Genomic DNA, 24,342 nt, shown 5'->3' with positions numbered 1-24,342 from the left:
TCTTTTTGGAATACTGTGAGTTAAGTTCAGTGTTTTTTTTTTTTGTGCCTGATCTTGTAAACCCCTCGTACACATGAATAGTCAGTGCCCCCAAAATGCACTGTTGCTTTGGCATTGTGTAAGCACTGCAAGTCAAAATGCGTAGACTTTTTATTATTATTTTTATTTATTTTTTGGTGCCTGAGGTCCTGGGGAAGTGGAATCTTAAGAGATGTTTTAATGTTTGAATGTTGAAATGGGAAAAAAAATAAACTTGTTGCAATGCTACACATGTCATCAACTTGATTCAAGATAGTCTCTGGTCTCATATCTAGAGTATTTTACTAATTACAGGTCACAAAAGGAGAATCTTTTAAGCTAGCAATGCTTAGTTGTAGAATTTAACAATCCTAATATTAGTATATTTATCTTAAATTCAGTTTTTACTGCTAAGACTTTGTCATGAATTTAAGTGAAATACCCTTAAAATGAAATAAATAAAAATGACTTGAATGGCTAAATGTAAGAAGTACGATCTTGTTATAAGAACTATTTTGATTATTTTGAGTTAATCAGATCTCGCATAATAAGTTCCCCAATCTTATTTTGGAATTATTTCATCTAAAAACAGGTTAGATTTTTCATCTTACTTTAAGAAATCTTACCAAGTCAAATCTGACTAGTTCCATTGGCAGATTTTTTTCACCTGATTCAAGCAAATATGCTTTGTTTTAATCTTTTATTTCTTATTTTTGAAAGGCCATTTTTTGCAGTGTACCGTAGCTACTACCGTAATTACAAATCAGACCAATATATAATGTACAGTATGTACAGGGTGGAATTTGCACAAAGTCTCATGTCATAAACAACAGAAATGTTTAACAAAATGAAGTAAATATCAGCTTTATCAAATACAATGTATTAGCCATTATAAACATCCACACAAGGAATGAACAAGTGCAAGTTCTGTACAAAGCTCTGTAAATTCTTTTAAAAAAATGAGAGGAACTGATCAGATTCTGTAATTCTTTATACAGTTATGATGGTCTTAATATTAGCCAAGTTACCATTCGTGAGGAGAAGGAGTATGCTAACGGCACTTACAGATCCCTAAAGTCATCTGTAAGTGAAAAATATATGAACAAATCCAAAAAACAACTGCGAATTCAGAAACACACAGCAAAACTAAAAATACAAGGTAAAGGGTGCATTCATATGATGTTATTTTAAATATTCTGTCAACTTTAAACAGCATTAATATGATTATGCGAATGTGGAACACCCTAGAGGATTACAGCCTAAAGGAATCCAGATTATTCAGATGAAAGAATTATTCCTCACTACAATAACAGGGACGGATCCAACCCAGGAATCTGACAGATGCAGATTTGCAGAAATATTTTCACTAATTTTATCAGATCGCTATGGATTTTTGTTTTTAAGATGTGCTAATACACATTATCAAGTCAATACACCATGTGCGATGATGCTTCGTTTATTAATCTCATCCTGTTTGAGTAATGTTTTTGTATTGCACACACAAATCACATTTAATATCAGTGCAACAAGTTCATATGAGTTGTAAAGTTTTCTGTTAGAAAAAAATTTAAACAATTAAAAAAAAAAACTACTGACAAACTGGACTTGAGCTGGCGAGTGGTTTTTTTTTTTTTTTTACCACAGAAATAAGAAAATCTACAAAAGATTCAGCACAATTATTTCATTATTCTACAGTATCCACCAGGATTATATGTACACATAAATTCAAATAACATGAATTCTAATAACTCCATGAAATATTTAAGCCAGTCTGTTTTTACCAACCGGCACGCAGGCAGACACGCTAAGACAATGCGCATGCGCAAACCTTCAAATTATCTGAAAGTGTTAAACGCGTTTATTTCAAAGAGCACCACTTTAACTGAAACTTTTGGATTGACCTAGATTCTTTGTCTCAGGTCACGCTATACAAAGCATCGTAAGAATACAGGTAATTAGGTCAGGTAAGCGAGCAGCATGATGGTGTAGTGGTTAGCACTGTCGCCTCACAGCAAGAAGGTCCGGGTTCGAGCCCCATGGCCGGCGAGGGCCTTTCTGTGTGGAGTTTGCATGTTCTCCCCGTGTCCGCGTGGGTTTCCTCCGGGTGCTCCGTTTTCCCCCACAGTCCAAAGACATGCAGGTTAGGTTAACTGGTGACTCTAAATTGACCGTAGGTGTGAATGTGAGTGTGAATGGTTGTCTGTGTCTATTGGCCCTTTTTCAGCTCACTTCAGCTCGCTTCAGCCCGACACGGCTCGCGTTTCGACTACATCAGAACAGCACGACTCAGCTCGCTTCAGCCCTGCTTAGCACCCAAAACTCGCACGGTTTTGGAGTGGGGCTGAATCGAGCCAAACCGAGCCGAGTGGGGCTAGGGGCGTGAGCAGACACTCCCCTGTGCACTGATTGGTGAGGAGGAGTGTCCTCACATGCCCACACGCCCCGCGAGCACGCTGGGATCTGTAAACACCGTAAACCCAGAAGAAGAAGAATTACGAATTACGAGAATTTCTGAAGCCTTATGCGCCTGGCCTCATCTATACGCTATTGCCAGTATCTGTTGGCGTTGTCGGTGACAACAAGCCACAGCACCAAGACCAGCAACACTAACGACTCCATGTCCTCCATGTTTATTGTTTACTATCCGGGTCGTTAGACTACCGCTTAAAAGGTCACTGATGTCACTGTTTGCGCCGCCTAACGACATCACGTGACGTCCACCCACTTTCGCTAACTCCACCCAATGTGTCCACCCACTTCCAGCCAGCACGTTTCAGCACGGTTGCAGTCGAAATGCAACTCCAACAGCCCCACTCAGCTCGACTCAGCCCAACTCAGCACCGCACGGCTCAGCCCAAATCAGCCGCGTTGGTAGTGGAAAAGCGGCATATGTGTCAGCCCTGTGATGACCTGGCGACTTGTCCAGGGTGTACCCCGCCTTTCGCCCGTAGTCAGCTGGGATAGGTTCCAGCTTGCCTGTGACCCTGTAGAACAGGATAAAGCGGCTAGAGATAATGAGATGAGATGAGGTCAGGTAAGCATCACCGCTTACCACAGGTGGTCGGATCCTGAACCATTGGTCTGTTGGTTGAGCTATAGCTCACGTAGCCGGCTAGTGGTAAAGTAAACAAAGGCCCTGTGATTGAAGCCAAGTGGTGCACATATATTTCTGACCGATGCACGTACCGTACATCGGTTACACCGGTCTGGATCCGTCCCTGAATAACATACTATAAACAACTTCAGGTTAAATAATTTTCACTCGGCTAACAACGAGATAACATACTGAAAAAGCGCAGCTGTTTTTCGATGTAATGCTGTCGTCATAAACTGTATCCACTGAGCATGTGATGCTCAATAGATGATGTATTTCCAAATTTGCTCGTGTTTTTGGTTTTGTGTTGTGTTTCTGAATTTCATGTTGCATTTTTAGTTGTGGGCGGCACGGTGGTGTAGTGGTTAGCGCTGTCGCCTCACAGCAAGAAGGTCCTGGGTTCGAGCCCCGGGGCCGGCGAGGGCCTTTCTGTGTGGAGTTTGCATGTTCTCCCCGTGTCCGCGTGGGTTTCCTCCGGGTGCTCCGGTTTCCCCCACAGTCCAAAGACATGCAGGTTAGGTTAACTGGTGACTCTAAATTGACCGTAGGTGTGAATGTGAGTGTGAATGGTTGTCTATGTGTCAATGTGTCAGCCCTGTGATGACCTGGCGACTTGTCCAGGGTGTACCCCGCCTTTCGCCCGTAGTCAGCTGGGATAGGCTCCAGCTTGCCTGCGACCCTGTAGAAGGATAAAGCAGCTAGAGCTAATGAGATGAGACAAGATTTTTAGTTGTGCTGTTTGTGTTTTCCATATTGCTCGTGTCTGCTGATTTGTTAATGCTCCATATCTTTATGTTTGCATTATGATAATGCTAATACCTTAGTCAAAGTCCCTCTCACACCAGAATCTGGTCTTCCCAGGCTGTCTCCTGTCCCAGTACTAACCCACTCTTTAAGGCATATGGGTGTGGCGCCGATCTCTGTTTCCATAGCCCTCAGCATCTTGCCTATACAGGGGGCGGGTCCTCTGGTAACCGCAAGAGTTTGACTTCCCCACTGCATCTGTATTGCAGTGTGCCTTGCCAGACAGTAGTAGGTACTGTTATGATGGTCTTTGGTATGACCCAACCGCGAGTAGAACTCGTGATCTCCCAGTCGAGAGGCGGACATGCTAACCACTAGGCCAACTCACAGTCGCTAATACCTTAACCCCTTAAAATCCCTTATGCATCAGTGTATGTAGGTTTGTGTGCATCCTTGTGGGGAAGATAATACAAAAACAGTGAGCCAGAGATACAGTTATAGAGCAAGAACATGAAGTGCAGAGGTGGGCAGGTCAGTGGTGACAAAGTGACTGTCACACTGTGTCCGTTTCTCACACACATCTTTCACACACCTTCACCTCTCACTCAGTATAGCTTATATAACAGCCATGGTACAGAGGTGTGATTTGCACCTAAGAACTTTGTTAGGTTTTGATCTGTCTGTAGTGAAGGCGGTTGAATTGACAAGCTATGATCTAGGAATGTAGACCGTCTGCCACCTAAGAGATTCTGCCTCATGGATCGATCCGGGAGCAAACAGTCACTGACCCAGACACAGCTGCTCAGAGATGTTTCTCAGTTTACTGTAGAACAAACATGAGAATATATTCACATTCAAGAGTGTGTTATAGCTATGTGATTGGATGATGATGATGATTTAATTGATGAAGTTATCTATGTATAACATAAACAGGTGATGAAGCATTGCATCACTGGTTGAGACAACACTACTGTATGAAAGAAGAGAGACATTATGTACCATTACATCACCCATCAGGATCATAGTCTTATGAAAAGAGGAAAGACGTTACTGGTCAACATAACCTTCATTAAACAGAGAGCGGAATGTCCGAGTGAAGATAAATTTCAAGGATTTAACTCACCAAAACATGTAGTAATCAGAATAGCCTGTACCAGTTTCAAGAACAAGTAGCAATCAGACCAGCCTATTTACCAGTTTCAAGAATAAGTGGCAATCAGACCAGCCTATACCAGTTTCAAGAACAAGTGGCAATCAGAACAGCCTGTACCAGTTTCAAGAATAAGTGGCAATCAGACCAGCCTGTACCAGTTCAAGCATGCCAGACAAATATTTCTATCTTTCTAGACTTCACGCACACTTCATTTGTACACCCAAATACTTAATGTGCAGTAGAAATCCAACAGTGCAACTAATGTAAACCTTTTCAAAATTTGTTAGATGATGAATAATAGATGCTGTACCTTTTCTCCATTAGCATTACCCAACACATAACAGCCCATAATATGGATGAGATTGGGCTCAGGATTCAACAAACTCATAAGCCGAGCCAGTTTTTTCCAGAACCTGCACACAAGGAGTTAAATCCACAATTAGACAACAGGAATTAAATACCTGAAAGAGGATTAGCTTACAATAGGTGTAATATAGGACTGCTGTTGGTCTTAATAATCCATCCATTGTATTTTGTTGTTATTTGTAAATGTAAGGAATAAAACAGAGCTGATTTCAATCCAATCAACAATGTGCTATTAATGTGACGTACAGTACAATATGAGCAAACATGAACAAAATAACTGACTTCTTATACATATTTTCTTATCACGTGGAATGAATTCATGAAGTATATGGAATCAATTTTGTGCCAAAATGTTCATACAATACTTTTGAAATATCAAACAAAAACAACAAATCAAAATACAAAAAAAACAAAAAAAAGTTAATTTTTTTAGACTGGCAAACAAATTATTCGTGTAATCGTGCAAAATATCAGTCTGTTACTCTTCAGAAACCTTTTATTTTTGTTCCGCGTCTTTCTCAGTTTTGTTTGACGTAATTTATTTTGGTTGCGATTCCAGCTTTCTCATTTGCGCTCCCTGACTTTTTGCTTGCAGTTTTGGCACAAGCTTCACGTGTGGGTGGGCTGTCCAGGAATGCATTCCCATTGGCTAACTTGTGTTTGACTGACAGCTACGCTCAGCCATTCCCTACTCGGATTCTGGCGGACTGTTTGACGAGTGACCGATCCATTGACGGTAAACAAGGATCGAGTGGACTTCAGTGGCGACTATGATATTGAATTAATTCAACAAAGTGTAAATTCAATATCATAGTCGCCACTGAAGTCCACTCGATCCTTGTTTACCGTCAATGGATCGGTCACTCGTCAAACAGTCCGCCAGAATCCGAGTAGGGAATGGCTGAGTGTAGCTGTCAGTCAAACACAAGTCGCCACTGAAGTCCACTCGATCCTTGTTTACCGTCAATGGATCGGTCACTCGTCAAACAGTCAGCCAGAATCCGAGTAGGGAATGGCTGAGCGTAGCTGTCAGTCAAACACAAGTTAGCCAATGGGAATGCATTCCTGGACAGCCCACCCACACGTGAAGTTTGTGCCAAAACTGCAAGAAAAAAGTCAGGGAGCGCAAACGAGAAAGCTGGAATTGCAACCAAAATAAATTACGTCAAACAAAACTGAGAAAGACGCGGAACAAAAATAAAAGGTTTCTGAAGAGTAACAGACTGATATTTTGCACGATTACACGAATAATTTGTTTGCCAGTCTAAAAAAATTGACTTTTTTTGTATTTTTGTATTTTGATTTGTCGTTTTTGTTTGATATTTCAAAAGTATTGTATGAACATTTTGGCACAAAATTGATTCCATAGAAGTAAAGCTTCTTTATATTGTATGTTTAGTCATTTTAGACACTAGCTGTACAAATAGAATCCTAAATCAGAAAAAGTTAGGACAGTATGGAAAATGTAAATTAAAAAAAAAACAGCGATTTCTCAATTTACTTTGACTTGTATTTCATTACAGACAGTATGACCCCAATATATTTCATGTTTTGTCCGGTCAACTTAAATTTATTTGTTAATATACATCCATTCTTTTGTTTCAGTCCTGCAGCACATTTCCAAATAAAGTTGGGAGGAGGGCAATTTAAGGCTAGAAATGAGGTGAAACAATTAGATAATGATGTGATTTAAAACAGGTGATTGTGATCATGACTTGACACAAAATCAGCATCCAGGAAAGGCCTAGTCTTTGAGGAGTAAAGATGGGCTGAGGACCTCCAGTTTGTCAATAAATGCGTGAGAAAATTAGTGAAATGTTTAAAAACAATATTCATCAAAGAACGCTATGAAGGGATTTGGATATTTTACCCTCTATGGTGCATAATATCATTAAACGATTCAAGGAATCTGGAGGAATTTTGGTTCATAAAGGGCAAAGGGTTCAAGCCTAAGCTGAACACCTGTGATCTCCGATCCCTCAGATGGCACTGCATCAGGAACCGTCATTCATCTATAGCTGATATAACCACATGGGCTCAGGATTACTTTGGCAAACCTTTGTCAAGCTCACAATATGATGTTACATCCACAAATACCAGTTAAAACTTTACTGTGCTAAAAGGAAGCCTTGTGTTTACTGTGTCTAGAAGTGCTATCAACTTCTCTGGGCTCTGAGGTATCTAGGATAGATCATCACACAGTGGAAACATGTCTTGTGGTCAGACGAATCAGGATTCCAGGTCTGTTTTTTTTTTTGGAAGAAATGGACTCTGAACCAAAGACCAAAAAGGACCATCCAGACCGTTACCAGGAACAAGTCCAAAAGCCAGGGTCTGTCATGGTATGGGGTTGTGTCAGTGCCCTTGGCAAAGCTAACTTACATTTCTGTGATGGAGCATTAATGCAAAAAAGTACACTGAAATTTTGGAGCAACATATGCTGCCTTCAAGACGACATCTTTTCCAGGAATATTTCAACAAGACAGTGCAAAACCAATCCACATTCTGCTCACATTACAAAGGTATGGCTGTGGAAGAAGAGGGTGCCTGTCCTCTCTGTCCCAAATAGAGAATGTGTGGAGGATTCTGAATCGAAGAACACAACAACAATGACCTTGTACTGTTGCACACCTTAAGACCTGTTTGCAGGAAGAATGGGACAAAATGACACCTGAAATGCTTCATCACTTGGTGTCTTCAGTCCATAAGTGTTTTGAGAAGGAATGGCAGCATTATAAAGTGGTAAATACTTTACTGTCCCAACTTCCATCCATCCATTATCTGTAACCACTTATCCTGTGCGGGGTCACAGGCAAGCTGGAGCCTATCCCAGCTGACTATGGGCAAGAGGCAGGGTACACCCTGGACAAGTCACCAGGTCATCACAGGGCTGACACATAGGTGGGGTTTACATTAGACCGTATCAGCGGATCATCAGATTAACGTTTTTAAAAACGATTAGCGTGCACACAGCAATGCCAATACACGATTCGCGTGCACACAGCAACGCCAATACACGGATACGCTAATCACATGACTAATTCGGCACGTAAGTTGAAATGTGTCAGTGCGGCTCATCGCTTCCTCCTCAGCGGCTGCGCTCCAAATCACTCCGCCCTGAACAGCGAGTGCCCTCTGGAGGGTGCGCACTCCGGCCCTGCGCAGCTCACAGAGTGCGCGAGTGTAGTGCACGAGCAGTGATTCGGGACTGAGCCGCTGTGCGCAAGTCACTTACCACTTGCAAGTGGAAGGATGGCAAGCCTAAAGACCATCATAACTACACAATGGGCAGTATTTGCATCATTATTTGCAGTATTTTCATACTTTTATATTCTTTAATGAAAGGTGATACAAGGCGGAAGTCCGCGCCGTTTTTCAGCAGTAAGTCACATGACCAACGCCAGCGAATCAGGAAGGTGGATGTCACAGTGACGTTGTCCAATGACGACGCCAGCTAGAGCTCAGCACAGCGTATCCACGTATTCTCAATGTTTACACAGCACCGGATCAGACACGATCTGGATTGAATACGTGGACCCTGACGGATTCCCGTTTCCCGGCGTTTCCAGGCGTTTTAATGTAAACGGACAGTGCATCCGCGAAGAAAACGAGACAGATACGGTCTAATGTAAACTTGGCCATAGAGACAAACAACCATTCACACCTACGGTCAATTTAGAGTCACCAATTAACCTAACCTGCATGTCTTTGGACTGTGGGGGAAACTGGAGCACCCGGAGGAAACCCACGCGGACACAGGGAGAACATGCAAACTCCACACAGAAAGGTCCCCGTTGGCCACTGGGCTCAAACCCAGAACCTTCTTGCTGTGAGGCGACAGTGCTAATCACTACACCACTGTGCCGCCCTTACCGTCCCAACTTTTTTTAAATTTGTTGCAAAAATCATCATTGAAAAGTGTTTATTTGAAAAAAAAAAAAACCAATAACATTCATGAGGTAAAACATCAAATAATGTGCGCTTGCATTACGTTGAACGTAATACAGGTCACAGATTATTTACAAGTCATTGTTTTCAGTTTTAATTTCAATTTCAACATACCGTCCCAAATTTTTTTCTGATTTGGGGTTGTATAATCGTGTTGTGGTTCTTCCAAAAGCCCTGGAACATGTTTAGATCAAAACTTGAGGAGAAAAAAATTGACTTGGAACTTATCTGAGTTCTGAGTACAATGGATTGCAGCATTATTTCTTGTTTCACTTCTGGCTTAACAGCTATAAACAACTGTTCTCACACTCATCTCAAACCGCAAAGCTGAAAACGTAAAGTTTTAACTCTGACTGTTAGAAAGCATTGACGCTGCATGGCAAAAAACTGAAAACTGAATTTGAGGAGAAAATTCCTTAATACTACACTGTAAAAAAAAAAAAATCTGTTGTTTTTACAAAAAAAGAACTGGCAGCTGTGGTTGCCAGAATAATTCAGTGAACATGTAAACAGTTTTACTGATCAAACAGTAATTACAACAGTGTTAAATTGTAAAATAAACAGATTGTCCCATAATTTTGTACAATTATTTTTTTTAAAGATTTTTTTGGGGCATTTTCCACCTTTATTGGATAGGACAGTGTAGAGACAGGAAATGAGCAGGAGAGAGAGAGACAGGGAGGGATTGGGAAATGACCTCGGGTCAGGAATCGAATCTGGGTCCCTGGATTTATGGTATGGCGCCTTATCCAACAGAGCCATGACACCCCCGGTCAAATTCTTAAAAATTCAAAATATATGTTTGTGAAATGTAGCTAGCTATTCATTTGTCTGGATTTAATAATCACAGACATTAAATGTTATTTTTACACTGCTAAAATGTAAAAAATAAAAATTTATGTTGTTGCAAAGGATACAACTTTTCTCTGTACAAAATACAAAAATGTGTGTTTTCCACAACAAAATACAATATTTTTGAATTTTTTTTATTTTAAAATTTACAATAATTTTCGGTTCGACATTATACAACATCATACTGGTAAATAAACACAATATCACTGTATTTTGCTTTACAGAATTTTTATGTCGTGATTTCACAGAATTTTACTGTTGATTTTACTGACTTTTTAACAGTGTAGTGAAATTATCTTGCTGCATGGACAGATCATTTTACTTGACAAGACAGCTTGGAATAAGTTGGTTACAATCTAGAACTAGCTTTAATGATCTCAAAGTTGGTGTCTTGTTTTCTTCTACACTGCCAAAAATGATATCTTAACAAGTTGGAATATCTTGTATATCAGGGGTGGGCAATTATTTTTTCCATAGGGCCACATGAGAAACAGAAAATTTTGTGGAGGGCCGGACCAAAAGGCTGAACTAAATTCTGCATAATATTAATTGTATTTCTTTATATAAAGCAATAAATAACATTGTTTTTACAAGCTGCTAAGACTGGTAAGAGTCTGGAAAAAACGAGGTTGCCTTACAAAAAATGTCATTTATTCAATCAAATTTCCCAAAACAATGGTTAACAAAATGTGAACGTTTGTACCATTTTTTTTTCAGTCACATTCAGCCCAAAACACAATAAAGACATCACAATATTGTCTTTCTACTCTAAATATCAAACAAGATACATCATATTATAATAATGATGCCCACATTTGTAGTCTAATCACCTCATTTGGTGTTTTTTATTTGTTCAGTGAGAGAGCTCTAGTCTCTGTTGGTCTTTAACGAGTGCATCAAAGTCAGGTTGAATGTCTGAAGTGGAGATGCGAAGCACAGCTGACAGATGATCATCAGTCGATTCGGTGTAGGTATCAGATCTACAGATCGGCTCGGGCTCCGGTGCCTGCTGGTGACATCACACTATGTGATTGGCTGGACCGTTTGAAGGATGACGTACAAGTTTGTGGTTGGTCTGGACAAATTACGGAAGTAGTTATCGCGGGATTAGGTTTCGTGGGATTTCATGTCATGTTCATGTCGCGCGCACTGCGTTTTTGTTGAACACAACTTCAAAATAAAAGCAATGCACATTCAGTCCATGCATGAGGTAAAATTAGAAAATACGTTTATTTTGTAATTTCTAATTAACCTTACGCGGGCCGGTCAGAATGAACCAAAGGGACGGATGCGGCCCGCGGGCCGGAAAATGCCCAGGTCTGTTGTATATAGTTGAAACGAGCTAGCATTTCCAATTAGAAGAATGCAAGACACCAATTCTGAGATCATTAAAACTAGTTCTACTGTAGATTGTAACCAACTTATTCCAAGATGTCTTGTCAAGTAAAATGATCTGTCCATGCAGCAAGATAATTTCACTAGTAGTAAGGAATTTTCTCCTCAAATTCAGTTCTCAGTTTTTTGCAGTGTGGAGACTCCTTCCAAAAATGCTGAATAAAGTTAGCATCAAAGAAAATTTCACAACATTAACGATTACACATTTATTAATTTTTTTAAAAATCCATTTATGTGGAGCATCCACCATACAAGTCGTTGCATAAGTTATTACTATCCGTCCGTCTGTCTGTCTGTCTGTCTAGGGTTTCAAAATTACTTATATTGTAATCATGATCATGTTTGTTCAATTAATTCAACTTAATCAACTGTGATGTAAGCTATGCCGAAGTATTTTAGTTCTTTTAGTGCATTCACGTCATGTCACATCATGTCTGATCACATTATGGTAATTACAAGGTGACAGCTCTTCTACTCAGCGCTGTTTAACTTATATTTAGAAAATCACCATTTCCATGGAAATAATGAGTTCGGTCGGGAAATTATACTTCTAACTACTTTAACCGCGGAAGCTGTTGTCATTTTTTGTGTTGGAGTTTGTTTGTTGCAATGGCTAGTCCTTTTTAGAAATGACAGAGCTTCGAAATGGTAATTAATTTGAAGGCTGATATGATGTGATGCCTGTCTGTCTGTCTGTCTGTCTGTCTGTCTGTCTGTCAGTGAGTGCGACTCACTGAATCATGTCCTCCTCCTTCTCCACTTTAGCAAATGTGGCCACTTTGTTCTTCAGGAGATAGAGGTGCCCCGGTCCTCCCTAACAGTTTATAGAGGATTGATGTAGTTAGGCACAGTGTACAGACACACACACACTTCCTCATTAGTTCACAATGTACACACACACGCACGTGCACACACACACACACAGACTTCTCACCTGACAGAAAATAAGCATGTTCCAGATTTTGCAGCCTTTTCTGTAGGCGGTGAGTTTCTTTTCAATCTCCTCTGGGTACACAAGAAGTGAGATGAGGATGGAGAAACAGAGAGACAGAGCAACACAGAAAATACAGAAAAGACAAAGAGAAAAAGAGGGAATAAGGGTAAGATCGAGACATATCGAATAATTTAGATGACAAAAAGTAATAATCACCATTCACATGACATGAGAAAGCTTCTCATAGTAAACATCGAGCAACTGATAAATGGGTCGCGACTGTTAACACTCACCCAGTATATCATCAAAAGTCGCGTGCTCGTGGTCCTACGCAAACAAACACAACAGTATTTCAGATGAGAACATTACCGCTTACTTACTTACTGTGCATTGTTTTTAAACTCTACCAAAGCCTGACTATGCAAAACGACTGAATAATCCTCTTCTCATTTGTGATATTCAGGTTCAGTTATGGCAGCCTTGCAAACACATCATTTACATTACTAACACACCCTCAAAGCATGGACAAGCATCAGACCATCAGGGCATTAGCATTACTAAGCATCTTTCATAACATGTTAGACAAAAGGAGCTTTGATCTGTATGAATAATCGTGTAGTGAAAAACTCACGTAGAGGATGGGGATGATGGACGGGTCGTTCCTGCGTATGATGTTGGGCACATACTCCGCCTTGGGAACCTTGGATGAAATCAGCTACAGAATAAACAAATCAAAACAAGACATTGAATAAAAGATCAATCAGTAAAAAGGGCCGTAGGCTGCATCATGCTAAAGGGGGTTGCGTTCAAAGGAAAACGGCTGCTTGTTTCCAACCAAGTAAGGCATCTAGAAGAGGAGAAATATTGTATTCATTACTGTATTGTTTTGTGATTCGGTGTATTGATTTTATATTTTAAAAAAAACACATACACTATATGCAAATCAAGTACACGTATGTAATCTGATCATCGGAAAAACTTACGAGTCGATCACATTTCTTTCTAAATAATTCCATAGACAGAGTTAAAGAGGTGTTTGCTATTGCCATGGAAAACTAGTCCTTGTACAACGTAGAAGCTAAAAAGATTTTCTTCAACAAGTGCATAATTATTTTTCATTGAAAGAAAAACTCCACCCTGAAACACATTAAATATTGACATAATTGTCGTATGTTTGGTAGGCACGTAACGACATATCATGCGATGACAAATCGGGATACAAATTTATGACAATTTGAATTGATAAAGTAAAAAATTAATTGCGATTATCATCAGGCTGCGTAATCACTTAGTTTTTCTTAGTTATAATTACATTGTTTAGACAGCAGTGGGCACAATAATGTGCATGATTAGGCCTATCCATATAGGACACTTTTTCGATGGAATAAAAACGTGTTCTATTCCCTTCTAGCAGGTTTCATTCATTTGGTTTGATAGCATGCAATATTGTTAGCATATCGCTTATCCTACATGTATTACATCACCCTACTCGATGGAGAATGAGCGTTGAATATGGTTTATGATATTGCATGTTGTCAAGACAACATGATGTCACACGTCAGAGCTGATGTGAATATCCAATGAGAGAGTTTTCTGCTACGCATGTGCAGAAGCATTTCTTTGTTCCCTGGGAAAGAGAAAGCCGTGCTGAACACCCTAAAGGCTACCAAAACTTCATTAGATATTCTTCACACATATTTACAAGAGAAAAACATACCAACAGACATCGAAAAACTGGAAAAGTGAATGTATAATAATAATAATAATAATAATAATAATAATAATAATAATATTGGCTGGTGTAGTGGTTAGCGCTGTCGCCTCACAGCAAGAAGGTCCTGGGTTCGAGCCCCGGGGCCGGCGAGGGCCTTTCTGTGTGGAGTTTGCATGTTCTCCCCGTGTCCGCGTGGGTTTCCTCCGGGTGCTCCGGTTTCCCCCACAGTCCAAAGACATGCAGGTTAGGTTAACTGGTGACTCTAAATTGACCGTAGGTGTGAATGTGAGTGTGAATGGTTGTCTGTATCTATGTGTCAGCCCTGTGATGACCTGGCGACTTGTCCAGGGTGTACCCCGCCTTTCGCCCGTAGTCAGCTGGGATAGGCTCCAGCTTGCCTGCGACCCTGTAGAAGGATAAAGCGGCTAGAGATAATGAGATGAGATGAGATAATATTGGCTGGCTTTTTTTTTTGGTATATCAGATATATTCCATTCAGCTAGCATGCTATTCAACTCATCTTCGACTCGTTCAGTATCTTGCTAGCTGAATGGAATATATCTGATAGGCCATGAAAAAAAAGCCAGCCAGAATTATTAAATAGCAGAAATGTACATGACTTCACTGTCGGTGGAAGTAACACAGCTCTAATTCTATGAAAACACACAAAAAAATCTAAAAAGGGAAAGAGCTGTTGTGTGATTGACTGTATAAATAGATTTAACAAGAAACCAGAGCTCTCTTTTTACAGACTGCTGAAAGCTAAAGAAAAGATAAAGCAAATGGAGGAGTACGAATGTTCATCAAAGTTTATTCAAAAAAGGCCTATTTGCTGTTAACTTTTTTCATTTTTAATAAAAGGGATATTTTAGTTAACAAGCTATTATATTTTACTCCAACCTTTACAAATGTGGGTAAATAATTACTGTTGGTTTTTATTGATTTAACAAAATGAATATTGAAGTTGATAAAGAATAGGAAAATAAATGTTGCAATTTTTTTTGGTAATAAAATGTACTTCATTTAATTTGTTTCAAAAATATTGTGGTAAAATTGAATCGTGAACCCAAAATTGTGAATTGAATCGAATCGTGAAATCAAGTGAGTGAATTGTTACATGCCTAGTGTACAGTGATTCTCATGCTAATGTCTTAGTTGGTAGTATATGTTTATTAATTTCTGCTAACTCAAATGCAAAGGATAACAGCCAGCTTTCGCTGTTAGCTTTGAAAAAAAGAAATAAAAAACAATTTTCGGTTACCAACCATTTTGTAGCAACATTTAACATCCAATTCGTTAGAAATCCAATACAAGACTTCATGAAAACACCGGCACAAACATCAGACTCAAAGTTCCAGACTGTAATGCAGCTATATGAGTTACAGTAGAGACTCAGCTAGGCTAGTTAGCAATCTACGAGATGACAAGTGCAATGGTGCCGACTGTTTCATGGTATTAGCATGAAAGTTGAAGATTTGGAAGCTGATCTATTTGCATGTAGAGATGAGGAGCTGAGAGTGCTAGACAGATGAAAGGATTAAAGTGCCGCCGCATCACATTAAGTAAAGCTGAAATCCCACTGGGTGCACTATTAGCAGGCGAGGAAACGGCATTGTGACTGGTGGAGAAAACCGTTAACCAAAGTGAAATCTTGGACACCACTGAAGGTCACATGATTATTATAAAGGTTAATATGCAAGTTATTCAGAATGGATTGTTTCTTTAAGTGTGTGTGTAACAGAGGATGTCATTTTATGTTTAAAGGCATTTGGGACATTTAAACGAGATTCATTTTACTTCTGAGACACCAGAACAGAATCTAAGCACTTGTTGGGTCGAGTTAAACTGTACTTGTGGGTGAAACAGCTGCGGTATGACTCCAATTTGCGTATGGAAGTGAAGGAAGTTAGGCGTATCGAAATTATATATGTGTGCATTTGACAATGTGAGTGTGATTTGACAACGTGCTCACCATTATTTTGGGAGGGATGAAGTCATCGCCTTCACAGGCCAGCCGCTCCAGCTCTTTCTCCTCCTCCCAGTCCACATCATCATACTCTCCCTCATCCAGAGTGCCCGAGGACGCCTGCAGATCTCCACCTGAGACAGAGAATCAAAGAAAGTGAGACAGAGACACAGACAGACACAGATAGAAACAGAAACAGTGAGGATAACAAAAAGAACTGTAGTCTGAGTCCTTTCCTGTTGCTTAAAGAAGCAGTTTGTAATTTATGGAGCCTTCCACAGCCTGTGAGGATAAGACGAATTGCAGTAAAAACAAAAAGACGACTCACTCCAGTTCTCTGTTAAAGCTATGCATGTTAAAGATATATACAGTATGTAGGGGGGTGGAGCTAATTTCCAGCCCAGAAAACTGGAATTTGTATAGGATTGTAAATCAAACCCTGAAATGAAGAAAGGAGCCAAATTCACTGCAAAGTGATTTTGAGTTTTATAACGTATCATATTGCATACTTATTATATGTACAGTTAAAATTTAAATATTACTAATTTCACCTTTAAGCAAAAAAAAAAGAGGAAATCAGCAAGACAAACACCAGATTGATGACTCGTGTCCTATGTAATATAGAACACACAGACAGATGAAATATGTAGATGAGATATGAAATCTCTCTCTCACACACACACACACACACACACACACACACACACACACACACACACACGGTTACTACAGGAGTTTGTGCGTAAAAGCATGCAAGTGCTCCTGTTCGTGTTTGTGTACACACGCTCCTGCACATTTTTTATTTTTTTTTGGTGTGTGTGTAGGCGAGTGTGTGCACACTCACTGTCTCTGGAGTCGTGGAGCGAGTCTGGCTTGATGGGTGTAGGGTCACTCCAGGAGCGGCTGAAGCTCTTCGCTTTGCGATCGGCGAATGCTAATAATGGAGCGGAGGAGCAGAGCATCACACACACTGCCATTCACATCACACACACATACACACCACACTCATCTGGCAGGACCCCGCTGTTGTGAGTACAACTGTGAGAGTGATGCACACATGTGATAGGACTTCCTATCAAGCTGTCAAGCTTTTCAGATGGTTGCTTGGAATTTACAGCCAAGCTCTTACAAACCGTGAAACAACAAAAAGCTCTATTTTCGTGCAGGTACAAGTGCGGCTTAGTGAAATACCAGCAGAGTTTTTACCTTCTGTCAGCGTAGTAGTATTTCAAACCCAGATTAGCCCAATGAATTTGTTAACAGCTAATGGGATCGCTTCTTAGCACAAACACAAGGACACACTATTTTTTTGAACGATTTATTTGGAAGATAAAGTCATCTGTCTTTTCTGGCAAGAATTTCCCATGCCAGAAAACATCACATCAAACTACATCCTTCCTTCTGACTGTTACAAGCACTGAAACTGGAGACTCCTTCCAAACATGCTGAATAAAAATAAATATTTCCTCACAGAAAACGTCGCCATAGCCAAGACTACACAAGAGTCGAAATTACTATAAAAGCACCAACATAACAATGTTATAAATATTAACATTAATATACACCCATACTTGCCAACTCTACCGATTCATGCGGTAGTCTACCGCTTTTGACAAGTGAATAGCGCCTACCAATTTGAGTTCTAAAAACTACTGCATTACAGCAAATACTGTTGAATTCACTCTTCTGATCTCACTTCAGTCTAGTCTGGGCTGCCAAAGATCAGCACACCCAGGCTACCACCTTTGCCTGCCACCCAGCTAGCAATGCATCCAACCCAGGTGCATGTCCTTGTGGGTGGTGAGCCCACATGGCAGTGGCTCCATGGAATTTCTTCAGGCATCTGATTAGGATGCCTCCTGGGCGCCTTCCTTTGGAGGTTTTCCGGGTGCGCCCAACTGGGAGGAGACCTCAGGGTAGACTCAGAACATGCTGGAGATATTCTATATCTCATCTAGCCTGGGAGTGCCTTGGGATCCCCCAGGAGGAACTGGAAAGCATTGCTGGGGAGAGGGATGCCTGGAATACCCTGCTTAGCCTGCTGCCAACCCGACCTGACCTCGGTCAGATAAGCAGAAGAAAATGGATGGATGGATGGATGGATGGATGGATGGATGGATGGATGGATGGATGGATGGATGGATGGATGATCTCGCTTCATCTGTTTTCTGCACATATTAAGTGAAGCCAAGAACCAATGGAATGGTGCAATAATGATCTTGAATCTAAATTGTATCGCTCTATCATGCCATTCCACTGGTACTCATTATGCTTCTGGCCAATTAGCAATGAGCTCATGTGTTACAACAGTATTTGTAAAAACCAAGCACGCTCTGGTGATCATGAACAATAAAAACTCTGAAGAAAAAAAAAAAGATATGCAATGACAACAAGTTCAAGGTGACTTGGTTGATGGATCAAAGCATCAAGGCAAGGTGGGAAGCATGGATTTTGTGGAGTATGTTTGCCGATGTCCCGATCAATCTTCTTCAAATATGGCAACCAGAATGCAGGAGAATGCACCATTTTACACTATTTCAAAATTTTATGAGGGGGGATATGCCCCCGGACACAATCTGATGTGCGTCACACAATCTGATCTAACGCTTTTCATTCTCTACCTACCTGTACCTGTAGATTCCTCCACAAAACGGACATTGCCGTTACAGAGGCGACTTGAAACGTTTCCTTATCAAGTCAGCGACCCCATTTCATAATTGGATCATTCTTTTCGCCTGATCACTGGAAACTCCAAGGAGTTCGGATATCTTCACCCAGGGGTTATGGTAGTACTTTTCTTTCCGGTTTTGCAAACAGTAATATTTTAGTCAGTGCTGTGTTTTCTGCATGACAAATGTGGTTGATGTACTTAAGGTATTGGCTATAAATAACGTCACGTAGGGATGTTGTTTTGAGAATCTGGGGGTTGGCAAGTATGCACACATATAATTTAAATTCTCAAATCTAAGCAATCACATTTGAGAATTCAGCAGAACACCGATAAAACATTTGTTGAGTTATCTCAGCCAGAAAAATGAACTTTTATTATTAAACTCCAACATGGAAGCTAAAATAAAACAAAGTGAAAGGAGATGACTTGACTGGATATCTCAGCACATCGAACCACACCTTTCTCTTTAAAACCACATCAAATACATATCATCTATCTGCCACACCCACTCGTACTTGCACTTGTACTTGATTCGTTGTTTGCGTCATGATTACGAAAATAGGGCATAATGCATTATGCAGTCTGGTGCCAGGGGAAAAACACATAAACATAACATTAATGCTTGAAAATAAATTAATTTGATTTATTTTCAGAATTACAGTCTGGCTCGAGCAACATGGAATCCGAAGGACAACGATAAAAATGAGCACGAGTACCACACACACACACAGAACGACCGCATTACTCACATTGGGCCTTCATCCTCCTGCTGCCCACCATCCGCAGGTGCTTCCGGAAGTTTCTGAAGTGCAGAGGATTCGGTCAGGATGAGAGGTTTGAAGAGACAGAGAGGTGAGAGAACAGAAAGAACAGTAACACCAACACACATGGAGACAGAGAGAAGACAGAAGCAGAGCAACGTTTAAAGATGATTCATTCAGACGTGGTCCACTTACTTATGATAAATGCAGGAGGACGAGTGTTTGAAGTCACACAAGAGCATCGAATCTGAGTTTACAACTCGATTTGTTAGTTATTGCGAAGAAAATAGTAATCAGCTCAGATGATTTTTTTTTTCTATTACATCCATATTAACAGAAGCTGTCGTAACAATTTCAGTGACTTTACTGGGTAATCTATTAAGAGCATGAAAATCGATGAATTTACAGATGCTTAGCACATCTGTGTACACATACACTCAATTCCATTTTAATTTATTTGTAAAGCACTTTTAACACCTTGTCACACATTGTCACAATGCAGATTTACAGTATTACAGATGTGGATTTAGATTTAGAGCCTTAATTAGCAAATAAGAGGTGAGAGTGACTAGGAAAAACTCCCTGAAAAGACATGAGGAAGAACCAGACTCAAAATGGAACCCATCCTCTTCTGACACCAGATAGTGAGATTATAAACCATTACATTATGCAGTCTGCAAAGAGTACAAAGTGTTTGGGGTACGAAAGAGTAAACTGCTTTTATTAGCTCATCCAGCCGTAGGCCAGGCTGGATGAACTCATGCGATCACGCAATCGTCCATCGTCTGTCCATCGTCCGTCGTCTGTCTGTCCACAATTTACAAAAATCATTACTCCTTCTACAGGATTGATTGGATTTTGATCAAACTCACATATAATGTTCTGCAGGTGGGTGCACATAAAAGTTGTCAAGATGGTGGTGCCACCTGTCATATGTACAATTTTATGCCCGTCTGAAATTTTTGGTTGACTCGTCACATTAAATGCTACCCTTCATAAACTGCTAGGATGTTTTCACTGAAACTCACCTAGAAGACTCTAAAGACATATTCCAACAAGAGTTGTTCACCAGGTGGCGCCACCAACCATGGATGAGGCTCCAGAGGGGTCACGTGCAATTTCATGAAAATCGCTACTCCTCCTACAGGAGTGATCAGATTTTGATCAAACTCATATGGAATGTTCCCCAGGTTGGTTTGTATAAAAGTTGTCAAGACGGTGGCGCCAACTCTCATATTTAACATTTTATGGGCATTTGAAAATTTTGGGTGACTCGTCACACCAAACACTACCGTTCATAAACTGCTAGGATGTTTTCTGTGGTTGGTAGAAGAGAGCAACTGGACTTGCTTAAAGATTCTTGAAAACGTTTCGCCTCTCATCCGTAAAGCTTCCTCAGTTCTGTCTGACTAATAGGGAGTATCAAAAGAATCTTCAAGCAAGTCCAGTTGCTCTCTCCTACCAACCACAGATTACTATGTACCTGGATGACTGAGATTCTTCACAGATATGTTTCTATGCACTTTGGGATGAGATCCCTTCGACTGGTGCGGGAGTATGAGAGGACTTCCAGAAAACTGGCAGACATCTTAGCCAGAGAGGATCGTTCATTTTTGTCAACCTGGAACGACCATCACTGAACAGAGGTGGGTGTCTATGACATCTTTTATCAGCCACCTACAATGCAGCCATCAGCATTCTGATTCGGATTCTATGATGATCCATGAGAGGATAAATACTGGATACTCCCTATTAGTCAGACAGAACTGAGGAAGCCTTTCGGATGAGAGGTGAAACATTTTCAAGAATCTTCAAGCAGGTCCAGTTGCTCTCTTCTACCAACCACAGATTACTATGTACCTGGATGACTGAGATTCTTCACAGATATGCTAGGATGTTTTCACTGAAACTCACCCAGAAGACTCTAAAGACATATTCCAACAAGAATTGTTTACCACGTGGCACCACCTAGCATGGATGAGGCTACACAGGGGTAATATGCAATTTCATAAAAATCGTCACAGGATTGATCGGATTTCAAACTCACACGCAACAACAGTGGCCGGTATGAGCTACAGCCTCATTGAGGCTATTTTTATTATCATTAGGAAGTGAAATCTTTAGAGTATCCATGTGGGGTCATCCATACAGATAGAGTACTTGTGTGATCATTTCTGCAAAACCAACCAATACAAACTCTTTCTTTTTGTTAACATGAATTAGGAATGGGATAATGCTTAAAAGACAATATAATATTTTACTAAGCATATCATGGTCATGTAGGAACTGTATATGGTTCTGAACTCAATGATCGTGATCTCACGTCTACAGAGAGCATATCGGAGATGTCTGACTGACATTCCAACAATTGACTCATTGCCAGAAGCGTTGGCAAGACAAAGTAGTGATAAAATTACAAACTGATTTCTTCAGTGCTGAAAGTAAATAAATAGATTTTGAGGAAGGGAAAAAAAAAGCCCTGTTTTCGAACATGCTGTCTCGGTAGCTATCAATATCACTTCCAAAAATAAGACAAGCCTCATGGGTGTTAAACATTGCATTCAGTCACAAAGTTTATCTTAGTAAACTGGTACTGATGCTTCATTACTACAGTATAATCTCAACCAAGTGTTTTGTGTTTTAAGAGAAAGACTCTTTCCCAAGACCATTGACTTTTTATTTTTGACTCTTCCCCTTCTGAGAACCACTACAGAACCCTGTAACGTACCAGACACAGGAACAGTTTCTTGCCTCATGCCATCAGTCTCATTAACGGCTAACACTGGTATCATCTGCTATGCCATAGCTACACTTGTTTCTCTAGATAGCTATTACATTCTGTGTCATTTCTACAAATACTGTACTATATAAATACTTCTCATCTCATCTCATTATCTCTAGCCGCTTTATCCTGTTCTACAGGGTCGCAGGCAAGCTGGAGCCTATCCCAGCTGACTACGGGCGAAAGGCGGGGTACACCCTGGACAAGTCGCCAGGTCATCACAGGGCTGACACATAGACACAGACAACCATTCACACTCACATTCACACCTACGGTCAATTTAGAGTCACCAGTTAGCCTAACCTGCATGTCTTTGGACTGTGGGGGAAACCGGAGCACCCAGAGGAAACCCATGCGGACACGGGGAGAACATGCAAACTCCGCACAGAAAGGCCCTCGCCAGCCACGGGGCTCGAACCTGGACCTTCTTGCTGTGAGGCGACAGCGCTAACCACTACACCACCGTGCCGCCCCATCTGTATATTGCATGTACTAAATTGTGTATCATTATTATACATACAGGATACTTTTCAATGGAATAAAAACGGTGTACTATTCCCTTCTAGCAGGTTTCATAGCATGCAATATTGTTAGCATATTGTTTATCCTACATGTATTACATCATTCTACCCAATGGAGAATGAGCATTGAATATGGTTTATGATATTGCATGGTTGTCAAGACAACATCACTTCACACATCGGAGCTGATGCGAATATTCAGTGAGAAAGTTTTCTGCTATGTACGTGCAGAACCAGTTCTTTGTTCGCCGGGAAAGAGAAAGATGCATTGAATACCCGAAAGGCTACCAAAACTTCATTAGATATTCTTTATGCATATTTACAAGAGAAAAACAAACCAACAGACATCGAAAAACTGGAAAAGAGACACGTCGGAGACATAAAACTTCCATGCTAGCGAGCGACTGTGACAATTTGTAGACAAACATGGCCACCAGGTTTGCTTCATTAAATACGGAAGATTCTGAGAGAATTATGAAAGAGAAAAAGGTGTTGAACACCTGAAAGGAAGCTGTATGTATAAGAAGAAGAAGAAGAAAAAATTGGCTGGCGTTTTTTGTGGTATGTCAGATATATTCCATTCAGCTGACATGATACTAAACTCATCTTCGACTCGTTCAGTATCATGCGAGCTGAATGGAATATCTGATGTACCACTCAACACCAGCCAATATTATTTAATTGTCTGTAAATTATATATACTGTACACTGTCTATATATTGTCTGTATTGCTAGAGAGTCACCACCTGCCAGAACCAAATTCTTTGGCCAATAAATCTGATTTTAATTTAAATGCTTAAACAGGGGCGGCACGGTGGTGTAGTGGTTAGTGCTGTCGCCTCACAGCAAGAAGGTCCTGGGTTCGAGCCCCGGGGCCGGCGAGGGCCTTTCTGTGTGGAGTTTGCATGTTCTCCCCGTGTCCGCGTGGGTTTCCTCCGGGTGCTCCGGTTTCCCCCACAGTCCAAAGACATGCAGGTTAGGTTAACTGGTGACTCTAAATTGACCGTAGGTGTGAATGTGAGTGTGAATGGTTGTCTGTGTCTATGTGTCAGCCCTGTGATGACCTGGCGACTTGTCCAGGGTGTACCCCGCCTTTCACCCGTAGTCAGCTGGGATAGGCTCCAGCTTGCCTGCGACCCTGTAGAAGGATAAAGTGGCTAGAGATAATGAGATGAGATGCTTAAACAGAAAACACTGTATAATAAATACTGCAGTCATATAAAGCATCTCCTTCATAGAAATCACAAAGATACTTGAAGAAATTAGCCAGCATTTGGCTACACATGAATCTTCATGAAGGGTTTTCGTTTTTTTTCTTTTTTGTTTTGTTTTAGCTATTATGTCTGTGTCCTGAAAAGACTACTGTATTAAGACCAATCGACTGGCACAATGTGTATGCGTTGTCCAAACCAATCCTGTTTAC

General features: G+C 40.5%; 1 protein-coding gene across 1 annotated transcript in view; it reads right to left on the bottom strand.

Annotated features, from left to right (window-relative positions):
• nsmfb (NMDA receptor synaptonuclear signaling and neuronal migration factor b) overlaps nucleotides 1–24,342 on the bottom strand; it is a 119,117-nt gene that overhangs the window by 14,718 nt on the left and 80,057 nt on the right. Inside the window, exons 8-15 of the mRNA XM_060906697.1 lie at nucleotides 19,605–19,657; nucleotides 17,029–17,118; nucleotides 16,191–16,318; nucleotides 13,136–13,219; nucleotides 12,798–12,831; nucleotides 12,505–12,575; nucleotides 12,305–12,384; nucleotides 5,320–5,422 (exon numbers count right to left, since the gene is read on the bottom strand). Coding sequence (XP_060762680.1) covers nucleotides 5,320–5,422; nucleotides 12,305–12,384; nucleotides 12,505–12,575; nucleotides 12,798–12,831; nucleotides 13,136–13,219; nucleotides 16,191–16,318; nucleotides 17,029–17,118; nucleotides 19,605–19,657 — 643 coding nt within the window. The remainder of the gene's footprint in view (nucleotides 1–5,319; nucleotides 5,423–12,304; nucleotides 12,385–12,504; nucleotides 12,576–12,797; nucleotides 12,832–13,135; nucleotides 13,220–16,190; nucleotides 16,319–17,028; nucleotides 17,119–19,604; nucleotides 19,658–24,342) is intronic.

The sequence above is a fragment of the Neoarius graeffei genome, chromosome 24, assembly GCF_027579695.1.
Source record: "Neoarius graeffei isolate fNeoGra1 chromosome 24, fNeoGra1.pri, whole genome shotgun sequence".
Taxonomy (NCBI): domain Eukaryota; kingdom Metazoa; phylum Chordata; class Actinopteri; order Siluriformes; family Ariidae; genus Neoarius; species Neoarius graeffei.
The sequence above is the reverse complement of the archived record's forward strand: the minus strand, read 5'-3'. Positions and strand labels throughout refer to the sequence as shown.